This window comes from Bufo bufo, chromosome 3 (assembly GCF_905171765.1).
Source record: "Bufo bufo chromosome 3, aBufBuf1.1, whole genome shotgun sequence".
NCBI lineage: Eukaryota > Metazoa > Chordata > Amphibia > Anura > Bufonidae > Bufo > Bufo bufo.
The window spans coordinates 101,446,422-101,465,519 of record NC_053391.1 but is presented as its reverse complement, the minus strand read 5'-3'; the positions used below and the strand labels follow the sequence as shown (position 1 = coordinate 101,465,519).

Genomic DNA, 19,098 nt, shown 5'->3' with positions numbered 1-19,098 from the left:
GTATTGCAGCCCCCAAAACAGCGGGTCCACAATATACGGGCATTGAATGGGTCCGCAATCCGGGAGATACGGTGCGGAACAGAGGCACAGATCGGAAGCCCATAGACGCACTAGAGAGTGTTCCGTGGGTTTGCCTTCTAACTACTGCACTACTTTTTTGCAGTGTGGACCGTCGGATGCGGATCGCAGACCCCATTCAGAAGGTGACCATATGGTCAGTGCCCGTGCATTGCGGACTGCAATTTGCGCTAATGGAAACATCTGTTCAGTGCATTTAACACTCATCTGGTTTTGGCTCACAATCACTGATAAAAAAAACACTGACCAAACACTGACAAGTGAAAGAGTTAGGCCTCGTTCACATTTCCATTTTTCACTGACATGTGCTGAACACATTTTCCACGGACAGCACACGTACCCATTGATTTTAATGTGTCTGTTCACACATCAGTATTTTTATTACCGACCATGAGTCAGTGAAAAAATCACGGAGACATGCACTAATTTGGTACGTGAGGCGTTTTTCACTGACCACTAATAGGAAATGCTCTGGGAATTAATTTCAGCTGAGCAGAGTCCGTAGAATACAGATGACGTGCGGAGGGTAAAAAACAGACATGTGGGCCAAATACAGACATCTTCACAGATCAAACATATACAGATTTTGTCATGGTCGTCTAAGGCCTATTGCACACGACCGTATGGCTTTTTCAGTGTTTTGCAATCCGTTTTTCACGGATCCGTTGTTCCGTTTTTTGTTTCCGTTGTGTTTCCGTTTCTGTTCCGTTTTTCCGTTCCGTTTTTCCGTATGGCATATACAGTATACAGTAATTACATAAATAAAATTGGGCTGGGCATAACATTTTCAATAGATGGTTCAGCAAAAAACGGAACGGAAACGGAAGACATACGGATGCATTTCCGTATGTGTTCCGTTTTTTTTGCGGACCCATTGACTTGAATGGAGCCACGGACTGTGATTTGCGGGCAATAATAGGACATGTTCTATGTTAAAACGGAACGGAAAAACGGAAATACGGAAACGGAATGCATACGGAGTACATTCCGTTTTTTTTGCGGAACCATTGAAATGAATGGTTCCGTATACGGACCGTATACGGAACGCAAAAAACGGCCAGTAAACAGGAAAAAAAAACGTCCGTGTGCAGGAGGCCTAATGGACCTGGAAATGTGAACGAGGCCTTAGTATACAATCTGGCACCTTCAGCAGTAATTGGACAATCAGACTGGGTAGGGACACACCCTACTGACAAATGTAATTGTAATACCCGGTTGTAGAGTTAGGGCTCATGCACACGAACGTATTTTGTTTTCGTGTCCATTCCGTTTCTTTTGAAGTTAGGATGCGGACCTATTCATTTCAATGGGTCCGCAAAAAATGCGAACAGCACACAGTTAACTGATGGAACAAAAGATGGAACATGTCTTAGTCTTGTCCATATTGCAGACAAGGATAGGCATTGTTACAGTGGATCCGCAAAAATAAAACCTGATGCAATATGGATGTCACATAGACGTCATCCGTATTTTTGAGGATCTGTGTTTTGCGGACCGCAAAATGCATATAGTCGTGTGCTTGAGCCCTTATTAATACGTTTCTAGGAGTAATAACAGAGTAAGTGGCACATTGCAGAGTTGTAAGAAAAAGATTATAAAATCAATAGAGCCTGCCAGGCACTGGAAGGATTAAGCATAGCATTGTGACCTTAGTTATAAATGGAAGCCGTGATTTACAAGTGAACTGAACCTAACATTAAGGGCTCATGCACACGACCGTATGTATTTTGCGGTCCGCAAAAAATACGGATGACGTCCATGTGCATTCCTTATTTTGCGGAACGGAACAGTTAGCCTCTATTAGAACAGTCCTGTCCTTGTCCGTGATGCGGACAATAATAGGACATGGTCTATTTTTTTTGCCTAACGGACACACGGACATATGTAAACGGAATGCACACGGAGATCTTCCATTTTTTGGGGCGGACCCATTGAAATGAATGGTTCTGCATACGCAAAAAAAACGGAATGGACACGAAAAGAAAATCCGTTTTGTGTGCATGAGCCCTAAGGCTAGATTCACACGACCATATGTGTTTTGCGGTCCACAAAACACTGATCAGCAAAAAATATGGATGATGTCCTTTTGGCATCCATATTGCATCCGTTTTTTTTTTTTTGCGGATCCATTGTAACAATGCCTATCCTTGTCCGCAAAACGGACAAGAATAGGACACGCTCTATTTTTTTGCAGGGCTACGGAATGGACTGAGGATAGGTCATCAATATGTAAACCCTGGACAGCCCCTTTAATGTGCATATAAATAGAGGAGAACTATTAAACTATTGCACCAGCCTCTTGTAATTTTTTTTATTTAGGGCTTGTTCACACGAACAAGCTGTATTTCGCGGTCCGCAAATTGCGGATCCACAAAACACAGATGCCGCCCGTGTGCCTTCCCAGAATGGACGGCCCTTTATAGAAATGCCTATTCTTGTCTGTAAAACGGAGCCACAGAACGGAGCAACGGATGCGGCCCCATTGAAGTGAATAGGTCCGCACCCGATGCCGCAAAAAATGCGGCTCGGATGCGGAACCAAATCACGCTCGTGTGAACAAGCCCTTATTATGTTGACTATAGGCAGGGATGGTGCAAGGATTTTTACCACCCTAGGGAAAAGCTAATTTTGCCGCCCCCCTTGACTCCACCCATTAACCACGCCCTTTGACCCGCCCACAGACCCCCATCAGACCTCAGATCAGCCCAAAGACCCCCACTCAGCCCCCTTCAGACCTCAGATCAGCCAAAGACCCCCACTCAGCCCCCATTCAGACCTCAGATAAGCCCAAAGACCCCCCACTCAGCCCCCAATGCCCCCCATCAAAACTTAAATCATCGCGGCAGGCAGAACTAACTACATACTACAATACTTACCTAGAATGCTGCAGCTCCTCTTCCTCGCGCTCCCGTCTTTCCGCCGCCGCCGCCAGGGTGCTGGGACACTAAAAGTTAAAAGGAGCGGGGCTGGCTGCGCAGGCGTGCGTGTTGGGTCCGGACCGGGATCACCCCATCAGACATGTCATCTGGTGCAGCCCGCACCCGCCGCACCCCCCTCGCAACGCCACTGCTAGTAGCAGTCTGCTACTGTGACTTCTATTGCGGCCAGACTCCAGAGCGCCAGTGCCCCCAGCGAGAGTGCGCTCTACGTGGTGGCCTACTCTGCTTATGGGTGGCGCCGGCCCTGACTATAGGTCCCTAAGGCGCTGGATCCCAGCTGTGGTTATACCACTGAATATTGTAATAATGTAATTTCTTTAATCTCTGATATTTGCCCCTGAAAATGTGAACTACCCACAACCACATTATATACTGTAGAGCAGGGATCAGCTACCTTCGGCACTCTAGCTGCTGCAAAACTACAACTCCCAGCATCTGAACTTACACAGCTGTCCTTGTTACTCCCATAGCAGTGAAATGAGGATCCTAGGAGTTGTAGTTCCAGAACAGCTGGAGTGCCGGAGGTTGCTGATCCCTGATATAGAGCAAAGTTCACATGTTGTTAGGCACAGAATTCTCTCTGATCTGTGCCCATATGAGCAAAGCTTCTAGAAGACAGAACCTCTATCAGGGCCTGTATGAACACAAATTTGCTCTGGGATTTTTTCTTCTCTCGAAAAATGCTAGCCTATTTTCCATACCACATGCAGTTTAAGGCATTGTTTGAAACTGTGTGAAAAACTGTGTGAAAAAATGCCAAGCTTGTCAACATGATGCCTTTTTAAGGTTATGAACTACAAAAAAAGCTAATTAACAAAACGAACAAAAATGCTAGTAGCAAAAAAAAGTTCTTGCGCCTTCTGCATTTCATATTTCCTATAGAACTTTAGCTAACATCTACAAAATGAACCAAAAAACATAAGTGCAAAAAGCACCACTAAAACCACAAAAATGCGATTAAAACCTATGTGTAAAACCAACCTAAGGCCCCTTTCACACAGGCAAGAATTCCGTGCGGGTGCAATGCGTGAGGTGAACGCATTGCACCCGCACTGAATCCGGACCCATTCACTTCAATGGGGCTGTGTACATGAGCAGTGATTTTCACGCATCACTGGTGCATTGCGTGAAAGCTCTATATTGATTTTCACGCATGGTTGCTAGGAGACGATCGGGATGGGGACCCGATCTTTATTATTTTCCCTTATAACATGGTTATAAGGGAAAATAATAGCATTCTTAATACAGAATGCTTAGTAAAATACAGTAGTTATGGAGGCATGTCTTCTTTCTTTTTTGATGAAAAGGACCAGTGGTGACGTCACTGCGCTCATCACATGGTCCATCACCATGGTAATGGACCATGGGATGAGCGCAGTGACGTCATCAAAGGTCCTTTAGCAAGGTCCTGAAGAAAGTAGAAAGATGAGGAGATCCGCTACGCGATCAAGTGGATGGGGTGAGTTAAATTTGTTTATTATTTTTAACCCCACAATGGGCTAAGGGCTCATGGACACAAAAGTGTAATTTTTCTTACCATAAATTCTCTTTCCTTTAGACCAAAGCAGCAGCAGCACCCACGGGGATTTCTAATCCTCCTGAAACATAGGACAGGAGATGTCAATTTTAATCAAATAGCAGATCCTATATTACTCCCTAGCTTAGAACCTCCCACTGTGTAATTCTAAATAAACCTAAGAGTTTTAAAAATTGTTTTATTGGGTGGGTACGGTAATTATGTGCTGCTGCTTTTGACTAAACGAAAGAGAATTTACGGTAAGAAAAATTACACTTTCCTTGTCATCATTTAGCAGCAGCACCTACAGGGATTTAGCAATTAATCCTAAGGGGAGGGCTCTCATTATACCACAGACTCTATTACCGCTCTGCTAAAAGCCATCTCTCCCTTTTGCCGCATATCTAGTCTGTAGTGCTTCACCAACGTGTTGGAAGTGCTTTTATGATGCTGTTTTACAGATCTGGTCTATGTGGACCTAATTTTTTCTCCCTATGATGTAGCCATCGCATGAGTCGAATGAGCTTTGATAGGCTTAGGTAAGACCCTTCTGCTAATAACAAAAGTGATAGCCTCCCTTATCCATTTGGACAAGGAGGCTTTTGTCAGCCTTTCCCTTTCTGTTTTTCCTGAATGAGAAACAAACGGGTGGTCCGTCTTCCTGAACGCATTCGTTCTTTGGACATGTATCTCTAAGGCCCGTTTCACACGGGCGAGTTTTCCGCGCGGGTGCAATGCGTGAAGTGAACGCATTGCACCCGCACTGAATCCGGACCTATTCATTCCTATGGGGCTGTGCACATGAGCGGTGATTTTCACGCATCATTTGTGCGTTGCGTGAAAATCGCAGCAAGCTCTATTTTGTGCGTTTTTCACGCAACGCAGGCCCCATAGAAGTGAAAGGGGCTCCGTGAAAATCGCAAGCATCAGCAAGCAAGTGGTTTGCTAGGAGACGATCGGGATGGAGACGTGATCATTATTATTCTCCCTTATAACATGGTTATAAGGGAAAATAATAGCATTCTTAATACAGAATGCATAGGGGTTAAAAAAATATATATATTATTTAACTCACCTTAATCCACTTGATCGCACAGCCCGGCTTCTCTTCTGTCTTCTTCTTTGCTGTGTACAGGAAAAGGACCTTTGATGACGTCACTGCAATCATCACATGGTCAGTCACATGGTCCATCACCATGGTAAAAGATCATGTGATGGACCATGTGATGAGCGCAGTGACGTCATCAAAGGTCCTATCCTCAAAGAAGAATACAGAAGAGATGCCGGCTGCGCGAACAAGTGGATTAAGTGAGTTAAATTTTTTTTATATATTTTTTTAACCCCTCCAGCCCTATTGTACTATGCATTCTGTATTAAGAATGCTATTATTTTCCCTTATAACCATGTTATAAGGGGAAATAATACAATCTACACAACCTTGAACCCAAACCTGAACTTCTGTGAAGAAGTTCGGGTCTGGGTACCACATTCAGTTTTTTATCACGCGCGTGCAAAACGCATTGCACCCGCGCGATAAAAACGGAACGCAATCGCAGTCAAAACTGACTGCAATTGGGTACCTACTCGCGCGAGTTTGCCGCAAAGCATCCGTACCTTATCCGGACACACTCGTGTGAAAGAGGCCTAAGGCTCTGCCCACGTCCTGCGAGTGAAGTCTACTTTCTTTCTCTTAAGACGGATCTTGGGAAAAAAATTGGTAACTCAATTTGCTGATTTAGATTAACAAAAGATGAAACCTTAGACTGGAAAGCTGGCAAAGTCCTTATTAGGACCTTGTCTTGAAGAAAAATTAAGTAAGGTTTTCGTTTAGCCGAAGTGATTGCTACTAAGCAACAGACTTTCATGGACACAAACTTTAAATCTGACTCCAGCAGTGGTTCAAAAGGAACATTGCATAGTTGATCCAGAACCACACAAAGGTCCCACTTCGTAATCGGGTCAATGACCTGAGGTCTGATTCTTCGAACTGCTTTAACGAATCTTTGTATTAGCGGCTCCCTGGATAACGGTTTGCCTAACAAAGCTGATAAGGCTGATATATGTACCTTAATCGTACCCGGCTTTAGGCCGTTGTCGAATCCTTGCTGCAGGAAGTTCAGGATATCCTGAATTGTAGAAGAATGGGAAGATACTCCATTCCTTCCACACCAAATATCGAACACCTTCTTGACTCTGAGGTACACTCTATTTGTTGTGTGTGCTCTAAATTGTAATAGGGTTTTTATTACCGCATCTGATAAGCCCTGTCCTGTTAAAAGGGGGCAGTCAACATCCAGGCCATCAATTGCAGTTGGTGAAGATCTGAACAACATCTGCCATCCTGAGTTACCAGGTGTGGAATCTGTGGGAGCCTCCAGAAGGTGCTCCTGCTTATCAGCATTAGCGAGGTAAACCATGCCCTTTTGGGCCAGTACGGACATATTAGGATAATCAAGACCTGGTCCTGTTTGATCTCCTGTAAGACCTTTGGGATCATAGGAATGGGCGGAAATATGTAGGCCAGCCTGAACTCCCAAGGGACTGAAAGGGCATCTAGGGCCCAAGGGTTGTCTTCCCTGAACAAGGAGCAGCACAGAGGCACTTTTGCATTGGCTCGAACAGCCATCAAATCTACCTGGGGGTCGACCCCACCGCCTTGTGAGTTGAAGGAATATCTCCAGGTCAAATGACCATTCCCCTGGGAGGGGCAAGTCGCAGCTTAGACTGTCTGCGACAGCATTCCTCTTTCCTCTGATGTGTACAGCTGACAGCTGTTAAATATTGGCCTCCGCCCATACAAAGATCCTCTCCACCTCTGAGGAAGGATAAGGATCTGGTACCCCCTGGCTATTTAAATACGCAACGGTGGTCATGTTGTCTGAATTTACTCTTATGGCTCGTCCCTGGACCAAGGGATGGAAATGTGTTTGAGCATTGTATACTGCTCTCATCTCTGAGATTTAAGGATAATAATCTTTCCATTGGGATCCAGGTTCCTTTCGCCCTCTGGCCCCTTATATGGGCACCCCATCCTGTAGCCGAAGCATCGGTAGCGACCTCGGTACATCTGGGAAGGGCAAACTTCCTGCCATTGTTTAGAGCCATCCACTACCTCAGGGAGTCTCTCGTCTCCTTGGAGACTACTGTCATACAATCTAGAGAATTGAGGTCTCGATCCCACTTCTGCAGAATTTCCCATTGTAAGCATCTTGTGTGCCAATTCACCAACGGAGTTGCCTGGCTGGCAGCAGTCATAAGACCCAGTGTCTTTATCATCTGACCAAGGGATACAGGTTCGACCTGCCTCAGGAGCTATACATTCTGGCACAGAACGTTCATCCTCTTTGCCGGAAGGTTGACAGTCATCTCTTTGGTGTCCAAAAATGAATCCCAGGAACTGCTTCTGCTGTGATGGGATAATACTGGATTTCTGTCTGTTGACTATACAGCCTAAAGCCTGCAACCATCGCTGCCACCACCTTTGTGAATGTGAATGTGAATGGGGCTGATGAAATCCTGAATGGGAGTGCCGTGAACTGCAGATGATATAGCTGATTCCCCAGATAAACTACTATGCGCAGGAACTTCCGATGCTTTTTAGTAAATGGGAATATATAGATAAGCATCTTTTAAATCTATTGTACTGTCACGGTCTCTGATCACTGCCCCGAGCCCTCAGCTACCTCCGGTAGCTGCGGACACGGAGCTACAGCGCTTGATTTTATCGCTAACCTTGGGCTGAAGTGTAAAAAGGCGGGGCTCCAGCCCAAGGCCCCTTAGTGATCACCGTAAAAACACGTATGTGTGGTCACTAAGGGGTTAAAAGATAATAATATATAATCTCTTGGTACACCCTTATCTATGTCTTCCTCCATCTGGAGAAGGCATGCACGGAGGTTTTTAGAAACCGTATATAAGAGGATAGAGCTGCCTTCGCCTGGCCTAAGGCTGAGAGGTAACTTCTGCGCAAAGCATTATCCAACCTACTATCCATCGGATGCCCAAAATTAGACCCATCCTTACTAGGGACCAAAGTGCGTCTAAATAATTTTGATATGGCAACATCTACTTTACGGGGTTCTCCCCACTGTTTTTCCTCTTCTTGCTCAGTCATACACATGGTTTTTAAACCTCTTATTAAATATTGGTCCCTTATCTGGCGTCTTCCACTCATTTACCATAAGCCTCTTCAACATAGGGTCTACCTTAAAGGCTCTGGATTTTTTTAGGGATACCGTCGTGCCCCATTATCTCAGCCTGTAATACGGCCTCGGGCTCCAAGGATTTAAATAACCTTGACATTTTCTGCAAAGGAGATAGATTCAGTTCCTGATCACGATCTTCCGATTCAGAAGTCTATCTCGTCAATCTCGTCTATGACCTTGTCATAGAATATATTCTTTCAGAAATAGCACCTGGCCTTAACTCCATCTGAGAACTTTACTCAAACCCAGCCGTCAGCTCAGTCCAAACGACAGTGGCAAGGGATCCTCTATCTGCTGAGCCATTGGAATCTTGGAATATATATACACTGCTCAAAAAAATAAAGGGAACACAAAAATAACACATCCTAGATCTGAATTAATTAAATATTCTTCTGAAATACTTTGTTCTTTACATAGTTGAATGTGCTGACAACAAAATCACACAAAAATAAGAAAATGGAAATCAAATTTTTCAACCCATGGAGGTCTGGATTTGGAGTCACACTCAAAATTAAAGTGGAAAAACACACTACAGGCTGATCCAACTTTGATGTAATGTCCTTAAAACAAGTCAAAATGAGGCTCAGTAGTGTGTGTGGCCTCCCCGTGCCTGTATGACCTCCCTACAACGCCTGTGCATGCTCCTGATGAGGTGGCGGACGGTCTCCTGAGGGATCTCCTCCCAGACCTGGACTAAAGCATCTGCCAACTCCTGGACAGTCTGTGGTGCAACGTGACGTTGGTGGATAGAGCGAGACATGATGTCCCAGATGTGCTCAATTGGATTCAGGTCTGGGGAACGGGCAGGCCAGTCCATAGCATCAATGCCTTCGTCTTGCAGGAACTGCTGACACACTCAAGCCACATGAGGTCTAGCATTGTCTTGCATTAGAATCAACCCAGGGCCAACCGCACCAGCATATGGTCTCACAAGGGGTCTGAGGATCTCATCTCGGTACCTAATGGCAGTCAGGATACCTCTGGCAAGCACATGGAGGGCTGTGCGGCCCTCCAAAGAAATGCCACCCCCCACCATTACTGACCCAATGCCAAACCGGTCATGCTGGAGGATGTTGCAGGCAGCAGAACGTTCTCCACGGCATCTCCAGACTCTGTCACGTCTGTCACATGTGCTCAGTGTGAACCTGCTTTCATCTGTGAAGAGCACAGGGCGCCAGTGGCAGTTGCCAATCTTGGTGTTCTCTGGCAAATGCCAAACGTCCTGCACGGTGTTGGGCTGTAAGCACAACCCCCACCTGTGGACATCGGGCCCTCATATCACCCTCATGGAGTCTGTTTCTGACCGTTTGAGCAGACACATGCACATTTGTGGCCTGCTGGAGGTCATTTTGCAGGGCTTTGGCAGTGCTCCTCCTGTTCCTCCTTGCACAAAGGCAGAGGTAGCGGTCCTGCTGCTGGTTTGTTGCCCTCCTACGGCCTCCTCCACGTCTCCTGATGTACTGGCCTGTCTCCTGGTAGCGCCTCCATGCTCTGGACACTACGCTGACAGACACAGCAAACCTTCTTGCCACAGCTTGCATTAATGTGCCATCCTGGATAAGCTGCACTACCTGAGCCACTTGTGTGGGTTGTAGACTCCGTCTCATGCTACCACTAGAGTGAAAGCACCGCCAGCATTCAAAAGTGACCAAAACATCAGCCAGGAAGCATAGGAACTGAGAAGTGGTCTGTGATCACCACCTGCAGAACCACTCCTTTATTGGGGGTGTCTTGCTAATTGCCTATAATTTCCACCTGTTGTCTATCCCATTTGCACAACAGCATGTGGAATTGATTGTCACTCAGTGTTGCTTCCTAAGTGGACAGTTTGATTTCACAGAAGTGTGATTGACTTGGAGTTACATTGTGTTATTTAAGTGTTCCCTTTATTTTTTTGAGCAGTGTATATTTTTTTAAACTACACACATCCCATCCGTATTGCTGAGCACTGACAGGGCATAGGGAGGACTCGAACCCAGCCGTCAGCTCAGCCCAAATGCCAATGGCAAGCGGTTTCATTATCTTTAGCTGGTGATTGTTTGAATTGTTTAAATGTATCATAGACAAATACATCCTTATCGGATAAGGGCTGATCCTCCACAGAAAAGTCATTTGCTCTGCAGTCTGAGCTGAAATTGAACTCACTGCTATCCGGCAGGATGGTGTTGATCTGCAGGACATGTGTTTGCATTCCCCAGAAGACTTTCCTGCGGAGGAGCTTCTGTCTTCAGAACCCTGAGACATCTACAATAGAGCAGAGTAAGGGTCCATTCACATGTCCGCAAAATGGATCCAGATCCGTTCCGCAACATTGTGGAACGGCTCCGGATTTATTCATTTTCAATGGGGCCGGAAAAGATGCGGAAAGTACACAGACACGAACAAGAAAAGGCATTTCTATTAAAGTGACGGCTTCAGTCAGACTCCAAAGCTGGTACTTGCCAGTCCCTAAGCTATGCATCCCCCGCGATCTGACAAGTCACAGGTACATTCAGCCCAGAATAACAGTTTATTCTGCTTTATTGTACTAGAGACAACGGCTAACACCACAAGTGAGAGATCTGACTAACAACCTCCACCTATAGAAGGAGCACCTACAGTGTAAGGCCTCTTTCCCACGGGCGTGTGCGCCCCGTTGCCATATAGCGGCCCGCATTTGCAGGTCCACAATACACGGGTGCCGTTCCGTGGGCATTCCGCATCGCGGATGCGGACCCATTCACTTCAATGTGAGGTTTCGTCCCGTTCTTCCGTTCCGCAAAAAGATAGAACATGTCCTATCTTTTTGCGTAACGGCCGGATCGCGGACCCATTCAGGTGAATGGGTCAGCGATCCGATGCGGCTGCCCCACGGACTGTGCTCGTGCATTGCTGCCCGCATTTTGGGGCGCAAACGCCCGTGGGAAAGAGGCCTAAACCTCACTGTGCCCATTTTCTTTTTTGTTGAGAAGCTTCTAAGGAATAAACATAAGAAAACTGCAAATGCAACAAAGAAAGATTCCCTCTCCTTCTTAGGCCTCATGCACACGACCGTGCTGTTTTTTGCTATCCGCAAACCGAAAAAAACGGGAGCCGTCCGTGTGCCTTCCGCAATTTGCGGAAGGGAACTGGGCGGCCCATTGTAGACATGCCTATTCTTGTCCGCAAAACGGACAAGAATAGGACATGTTATATTTTTTTTGCGGGGCCTCGAAACGGAGCAACGGATGCGGACAGCACACGGAGTGCTGTCCGCATCTTTTGCGGCCCCATTGAAGTGAATGGGTCCGCACCCGAGCCGATGTGGACCCGAAAAACGGTCGTGTGCATGAGGCCTAAGGGCTCATCCACACAGCTGTAGCCGTTTTGCAAAACACGGATACCGGCCGAGAGCCTGCCACCGTTTTTTTTCACTCCTTCCCAAATGTCCTATCCGTATCTGCCAAATGAAGAATAGTACATGTTCTATTTTTTTGCGGGACTGCGGAACGGACCTGTGTGCTGTCCACATCTTTTGCAGCCTACGGTCATGTGCCTGAGCCCTAAATCCTATCTGTCGGCCTGTACCCCAAATCAGTTCTGTCAGCGTCCTGTAGAAAAGCCAGACCCGTCAGGACACCTTTCTCCTAATTTTATCAATGAAATGACATGGCAATAGATTAGACACAAAGGTAAGGCGCAGCATCAGCTTCAATATATTGGATCAGTTCCCTCTGACCTCGGTGAGATCCATTTTTCCAAGGCATGAAGACAAATGTTCGTTGTGGGGAAGGCGTCCTGATCGTGTTTTTTTTGTCACCTGAACTCACCAGTCCTCTGACCTCCTTGCCATGGGAATATGACTGATCACTATAACCTTCTGGCAGGTGCGATATCCATCATGGCTGAAACAGTGGTTATCAGGCAGGTGTATAGGTTATGCTTCAACCAATATAAAAGTGCTAAAAGTGAATTGTCATTAGAAAAGGAACACCAGCGTATTGACGAAAATGGAAAAAAAAGGCAAAGGAAACAGTTTAATTCTCCTACTAATAAAAGGTAGAACAAAAATGATACGTTAAAAAAAAAAATCATAGTAACCCCAATGAAAACGCGTTCTGATATTGTGAAATTATATTTTGTGACCACAGCGCCCTCTACAGGTTTCTAGTTTAACTACATACTAATAGACCAGACAGTAAATCTGTGTATTAAACTCAAGGCAACATCACGTAATTCATAAGGAAATAATGTTTTAAAAAATATTCACATTTTTGTAAAAACGCTACAGTCCCTATAGCATCGTGCGGCGAGCTAGGAAGAACATTACAGAAAATACAGCTGGTGTAAACCTCTCGGAAATAAAGGCTTATCACATGATGGCCATTTAGACATAGACCCAGAATAATCTGCCAGATACCTGCATATCTAATGTATAATAGTATAATTCCAAGTAGTCACAGCACTCAACAATGATCTGGCTTATTTGGGGGTGCGCGTCACGGTTATGTTCCTTGCTCCACCTCAGGAACCACACTCGTAGTATTTGTATAATTAGACAGCACTCCGTTTGATTGATGTGATGATAAGTGATATTTATTCAGCCGGACATAAATAATGCACAATGTACAGTTATGGCAACGTTTCCGCCTAAATGAAAGCCCTTCATCAGGCCCAAATCAGACCACACATGAAACGTCCGGCTGAATAAATATCACTTATCATCACATCAATCAAAACGGAGTGCTGTCTAATTATACAAATGCATACCTAATGTATACAATTTACACTCACCTAAAGAATTATTAGGAACACCTGTTCAATTTCTCATTAATGCAATTATCTAGTCAACCAATCACATGGCAGTTGCTTCAATGCATTTAGGGGGGTGGTCCTGGTCAAGACAATCTCCTGAACTCCAAACTGAATGTCAGAATGGGAAAGAAAGGTGATTTAAGCAATTTTGAGTGTGGCATGGTTGTTGGTGCCAGACGGGCCAGTCTGAGTATTTCACAATCTGCTCAGTTACTGGGATTTTCACGCACAACCATTTCTAGGGTTTACAATGAATGGTGTGAAAAGGGAAAAACATCCAGTATGCGGCAGTCCTGTGGGCAAAAATGCCTTGTGGATGATAGAGGTCAGAGGAGAATGGGCCGACTGATTCAAGCTGATAGAAGAGCAACGTTGACTGAAATAACCACTCGTTACAACCGAGGTATGCAGCAAAGCATTTGTGAAGCCACAACACGCACCAACCTTGAGGCGGATGGGCTACAACAGCAGAAGACCCCACCGGGGGTACCACTCATCTCCACTACAAATAGGAAAAAAAGAGGCTACAATTTGCACGAGCTCACCAAAATTGGACTGTTGAAGACTGGAAAAATGTTGCCTGGTCTGATGAGTCTCGATTTCCGTTGAGACATTCAAATGGTTAGAGTCCGAATTTGGCGGTAAAACAGAATGAGAACATGTATCCATCCTCTGATGGCTACTTCCAGCAGGATAATGCACCATGTCACAAAGCTCGAATCATTTCACATTGGTTTCTTGAACATGGACAATGAGTTCACTGTACTATAATGGCCCCCACAGTCACAGATCTCAACCCCAACAGAGCATCTTTGGGATGTGGTGGAACGGGAGCTTCGTGCCCTGGATGTGCATCCCCTCAAATCTCCATCAACTGCAAGATGCTATCCTATCAATATGGGCCAACATTTCTAAAGAATGCTATCAGCACCTTGTTGAATCAATGCCACGTAGAATTAAGGCAGTTCTGAAGGCAAAAGGTCCAACACCGTATTAGTATGGTGGTCCTAATAATTCTTTAGGTGAGTGTATGTATTAGGGTATATTCACAAACAGCAGATTTGTTGCAGAAATTTGTATAGGCTGTAGGAAAGAAGAGGAAGGGGCGACATGATCAACACCTCTAAATATGTTACTGGGAGCAATGCCAGAAAATTTTAGACTGAAAGAGTAGTAGAAACTATAGACAAAAATTAAAAAGTAAGGCAGATTAGATGGATCATGGGGTCTTTTTCTGTCAATTTGCTTCCAAATTTTTGCATCTGAGATTCTGACCCATTCATTGGAATAAGGGCTCGTGCACACAAACTTATTGTTTTTCTGTTTCATTCCAATGGGTCCGCAAAAAAAACGGAAATTACTTTTTGTGCATTCCGTTTCCGTATGTCCGTTACGCAAAAAAATAGAACATGCCCTATTCTTGTCCGTTTTGAGGACAAGGACAGGCATTGTTACAATGGATCCACAAAAAAACAAACGGATGCAACACGGATGTCACACAGATGTCATCAGTTTTTTTTTGTTGCAGATCCGTGTTTTGCAAAATACATACGGTCATGTGCATGAGCCCTAAGGCTGAGACTACACTGTGTTTTTGCCCACAACAATCGTTGCACTACCAACAATCGCTGTTCAACGAGTGTGACGGGTAAAATCACCATGTAGCCCGAGCCCTAGGCTTGCAGAAATCCACGTTTATGGTGCAAAAACAACACAATTCACACAAACATGTGGTCCGCAAAGCATGGGCACTAACCGTAAAGCCACCGTATGTGGACGCAGGACCCATTCACTTGAATGGGGTCCGCGATCCGCATCGCAAAAAGTACTGGCATGCACTACTTTTTTGCGGTGCGGGGCACGGACAGAAACCACAGTAGCACTGTGTAATGCTTCCATGGGGTTCCGTGCTTCTGTTCCGCACTTTCCGGTTTGCGGACCCAGTGAATGGGTCTACATCCGTGATGTGGTGCGGAAAACGTCCGGGGGCCCGTATTTTGCGGACCCGCTATTTGCGGGCCGCAATACAGGCACTAGCCTACAACAGTCATGTGCATGAGCCCTAAAGGATGGATTTTTCAGCCGAAGAAAATTCTGCAACAACTGTGACGCATATTATCGTAACCTCAGGCTGTGTTCACACGGTGGATTGTGGTACATTTCCACATCAAAACCTGCAAGGAATCCACCTACCATTGTTTTCAATGGGAAATCCAAGATATAGTTCATATGGAGCACTTTTTTCCACGCATGGATTGTAAAATTTGTATCATGGGGGAAAAAAAGCAACATATTTATTCTCTTGCAGATTCTTCATATAAATTCCCATTGAAATCAATAGAAGGTTTAGAATCCACATCGAAATCTGTACCAAAAACCACTTCAAAAGGAAAACCAAATAAATTAAAAAAAACACACAAATGGATGGAAATTGCATCTTAAAAAAAAAATTGCAGTATGGTCCATCTCATGCAATATTATTGGTGTCTAGCAGGGATTATCACGCCATATGGAGGCAATATACAGTGAGCACCTGCAGGCCTCGTGCACACGGCTATTTATCGGCCCCCAATGCACGGGCAACATCCATGCGGATTCCGCAGACTAATCCAGACCCATTCAACTTGAATGGGTCTGTGGTCCGACCGCACCACAAAAAAGTAGTCCATTCACTAGTTTTTTTGTGGTGCGGGAGGCACGGAAGCACCACCTCCCTTCCGCACTGGACCTTCCAGATTGTGGACCCATTCAAGTGAATGGATCCGCATCCGTGATGTGGGGTGCACACGGGCCCGTGCCCCGCCTATTGTGGACCCGCTGTTTGGGGGACGCAAGACAGGCAAGGCTGGGGAACGGCCGCGTGCATGAGGCCTTAGACGTATTATTCATCTGGAAAACCTGTCTTTTTGACACCACTTCATTGAAGCCTTTTTGTCTCCAACCGCACACTGTTGTTATATCTTTTTCTGGTTCGCCCTTTTTCGACATGTCTGTATTCTTTCCCTAGTGACTTCCTGCTCTGACCCTGGAGACGCAACTCACAGTCGCAGAATTCTTTCAAACGCAAAGTTTCCGGTGGGCAGCACAGTGCGGTATGTGTGCGATAAGGGCTATGTTCTCACAGGAAGCACCACTCTAACCTGCTACAACCGCCAAGCCGGAGTACCCAAATGGAGTGACCGTGCGCCAAAGTGTGTCCGTAAGTCACGCCGCTTTAGACACTAGATAGTGAAAATACACATTGTATATTTCCAACCTGTATTCGCCCCGGAATCCATGGCATAAATTCAAGGCTGACCCGTCTGATTTTTTGCCATGGTATTACAGTTTGCATGTCGCGGATCTGCCCATAGAACCACTCAATGGATATAATCTGAGTGCAGACACCCGCCGAGAGAAGGGGTGTGACGCTTTATTCTACAACACGGTTTTAGAAACTGCGTGTGGAAAATCTGCATTGTATAAACTGTGGCACAGACTGTGCATGGATTTGCGCCAAATTCTGCGTGGAAAAATTCCTTGTACATATACCCCGTTCTCATGATCAGTGGAGGCCCCAGAGATCACACATGTATCACTGATCCCATTTTTATTGTGAAAACCCACCTTTAAAGATTTTTCTTGATGCCTTTTGAAGCAATACTAGAGTACATCCGCAATACGTACCATGACTTATTTTCTCATGTATGCGTCAGGCCTCGTCCACATTTCCGTTTTTTCACTGGCGTGTGCTGTCCCGCAATTTTCCACAGACAGCACATGCCCCCCAATGTTTTAAATGGGTCCTGTTCACATTTCAGTATTTTCTTACTGACAGTGGATAAGTAAAAAAACAACGGAGACATGCACTACTTTGATCCGTGATGCGGACCCACCACGCCCATAGAAGTGTATGGGTCCATGAAAATCACGGTGCATCGTTTTTTTCATTGAAGACTGATAAGAAAATTCTTTGGAGATTAATTTTTAGCTGAGCAACGTCGATGATTACGGATGACACACAGATGGTAAAAACGGACACACGGACGAATTACAGATCCTTCTCGGACATCTTCACAGATTAAACACGTATGCTTTTTTTCACGGACGTGTCAGTGACGCGGAGATGTGGACGAGGCTTCAGAGGTACAGCTATGGAGGCTGCAGCATTAACAGTTGTACCCAGTCCCTGAAGCCTGAGGAAGTCCACAAGCCCCCCCCCCCCCCCCCCCCCCCCCCCCCCCCTCAACAGGAAGACACCAGCCTTATAAATGGCACATGGTTGGTGGGAGCCGTTACATTTTGCATTGAGGCCCAGGAGGACTATGTCTGTTTTAGTGACTACCTGCATTTAGTGACTACCTGAATTCCCCATGTCACAGCATATTCTTGTGTCTCTTGTGCCCAGGGGCTAATTGGGAACTTAAAGTGGCCCTGGAAAAAAAACTAAAAGTGACCCCGTGTTTTAGGTGGGTTCAACCTAAGGCCTCTTTCACACTACAGTATGTCCATTTCAGTGTTTTGCGTTCCGTTTTTCACGGATCCGTTTTTCCGTTTTTTTGTTTCCGTTGTGTTTCCGTTTCGGTTCCATTTTTCCGTATGGCATATACAGTATACAGTAATTACATAGAGAAAATTGGGCTGGGCAGAACATTTTCAATAGATGGTTCAGAAAAAAACGGAACGGAAACGGAAGACATACGGATGCATTTCCGTATGTGTTCTGTTTTTTTTGCGGACCCATTGACTTTAATGGAGCCACGGAACGTGATTTGCAGCCAAATATTGGACATGTTCTATCTTTCAACGGAACGGAAAAACGGAAATACGGAAACGGAATGCATACGGAACACATTCCGTTTTTTTTTGTGGAACCATTGAAATGAATGGTTCCGTATACGGACCGTATACGGAACGCAAAAAACGGACCGCAAAACGGAAAAAAAAAAACGGTAGTGTGAAAGAGGCCTAACAGAACCCACAGAATACCACCTCAGCGGAAGAAACTGCCACAGGGCAGCACAAAATACTGCCGCCCTCACCACAGTATTCAACTGTATCACCATCAAGAGGACAGTAATACAGTTGAGTTTAGAGGACACCTGTGGCCATTGAGCATCAGATCATTGTGTACCTGGCCTGCGGCCATCAAGAGGGCTTGAGTGGCCCCCTGGGCATCGGCCCACCGGGAAATTTCCCTGTAGGGTCTAGGGTCAATCCGCCCCTGGTTGTCTCTCTGTGTTGTGCCATTCGGCAATTAATCCTACTAGAAGTTTATGAATAATTTGCCAGCAGACTGCAATGAAGGTCCAGATAGTTCTTTCTTGTTGGGGGATGTCCCTGCACAGTCTGACACTGGCAGCACTGATTGGATAGTGTCAGACTGTGCGGGGACACACTCCCACCTGGTAACACCCATCTGGACCTTCATCGCAAACTGCTAGTAATCCATACATAAATTCTAGTGGGAATTATAGAGGAATGGCACAACATAGAGTCACACAAATTGATTTTCCAGAATTGTTATTTTGTGGGGAATACACCCTCTTACTAAAGCTGACAAGTCAGGAGGGGTAACAGGTCTTCTTTACGTTACACTTCTGTATTA

General features: G+C 45.5%; 1 protein-coding gene across 1 annotated transcript in view; it reads left to right on the top strand.

The window, feature by feature from the left end:
* SEZ6 (seizure related 6 homolog) overlaps positions 1 to 19,098 on the top strand; it is a 606,195-nt gene that overhangs the window by 572,617 nt on the left and 14,480 nt on the right. The window contains exon 13 of the mRNA XM_040422120.1: positions 16,519 to 16,710. Coding sequence (XP_040278054.1) covers positions 16,519 to 16,710 — 192 coding nt within the window. The remainder of the gene's footprint in view (positions 1 to 16,518; positions 16,711 to 19,098) is intronic.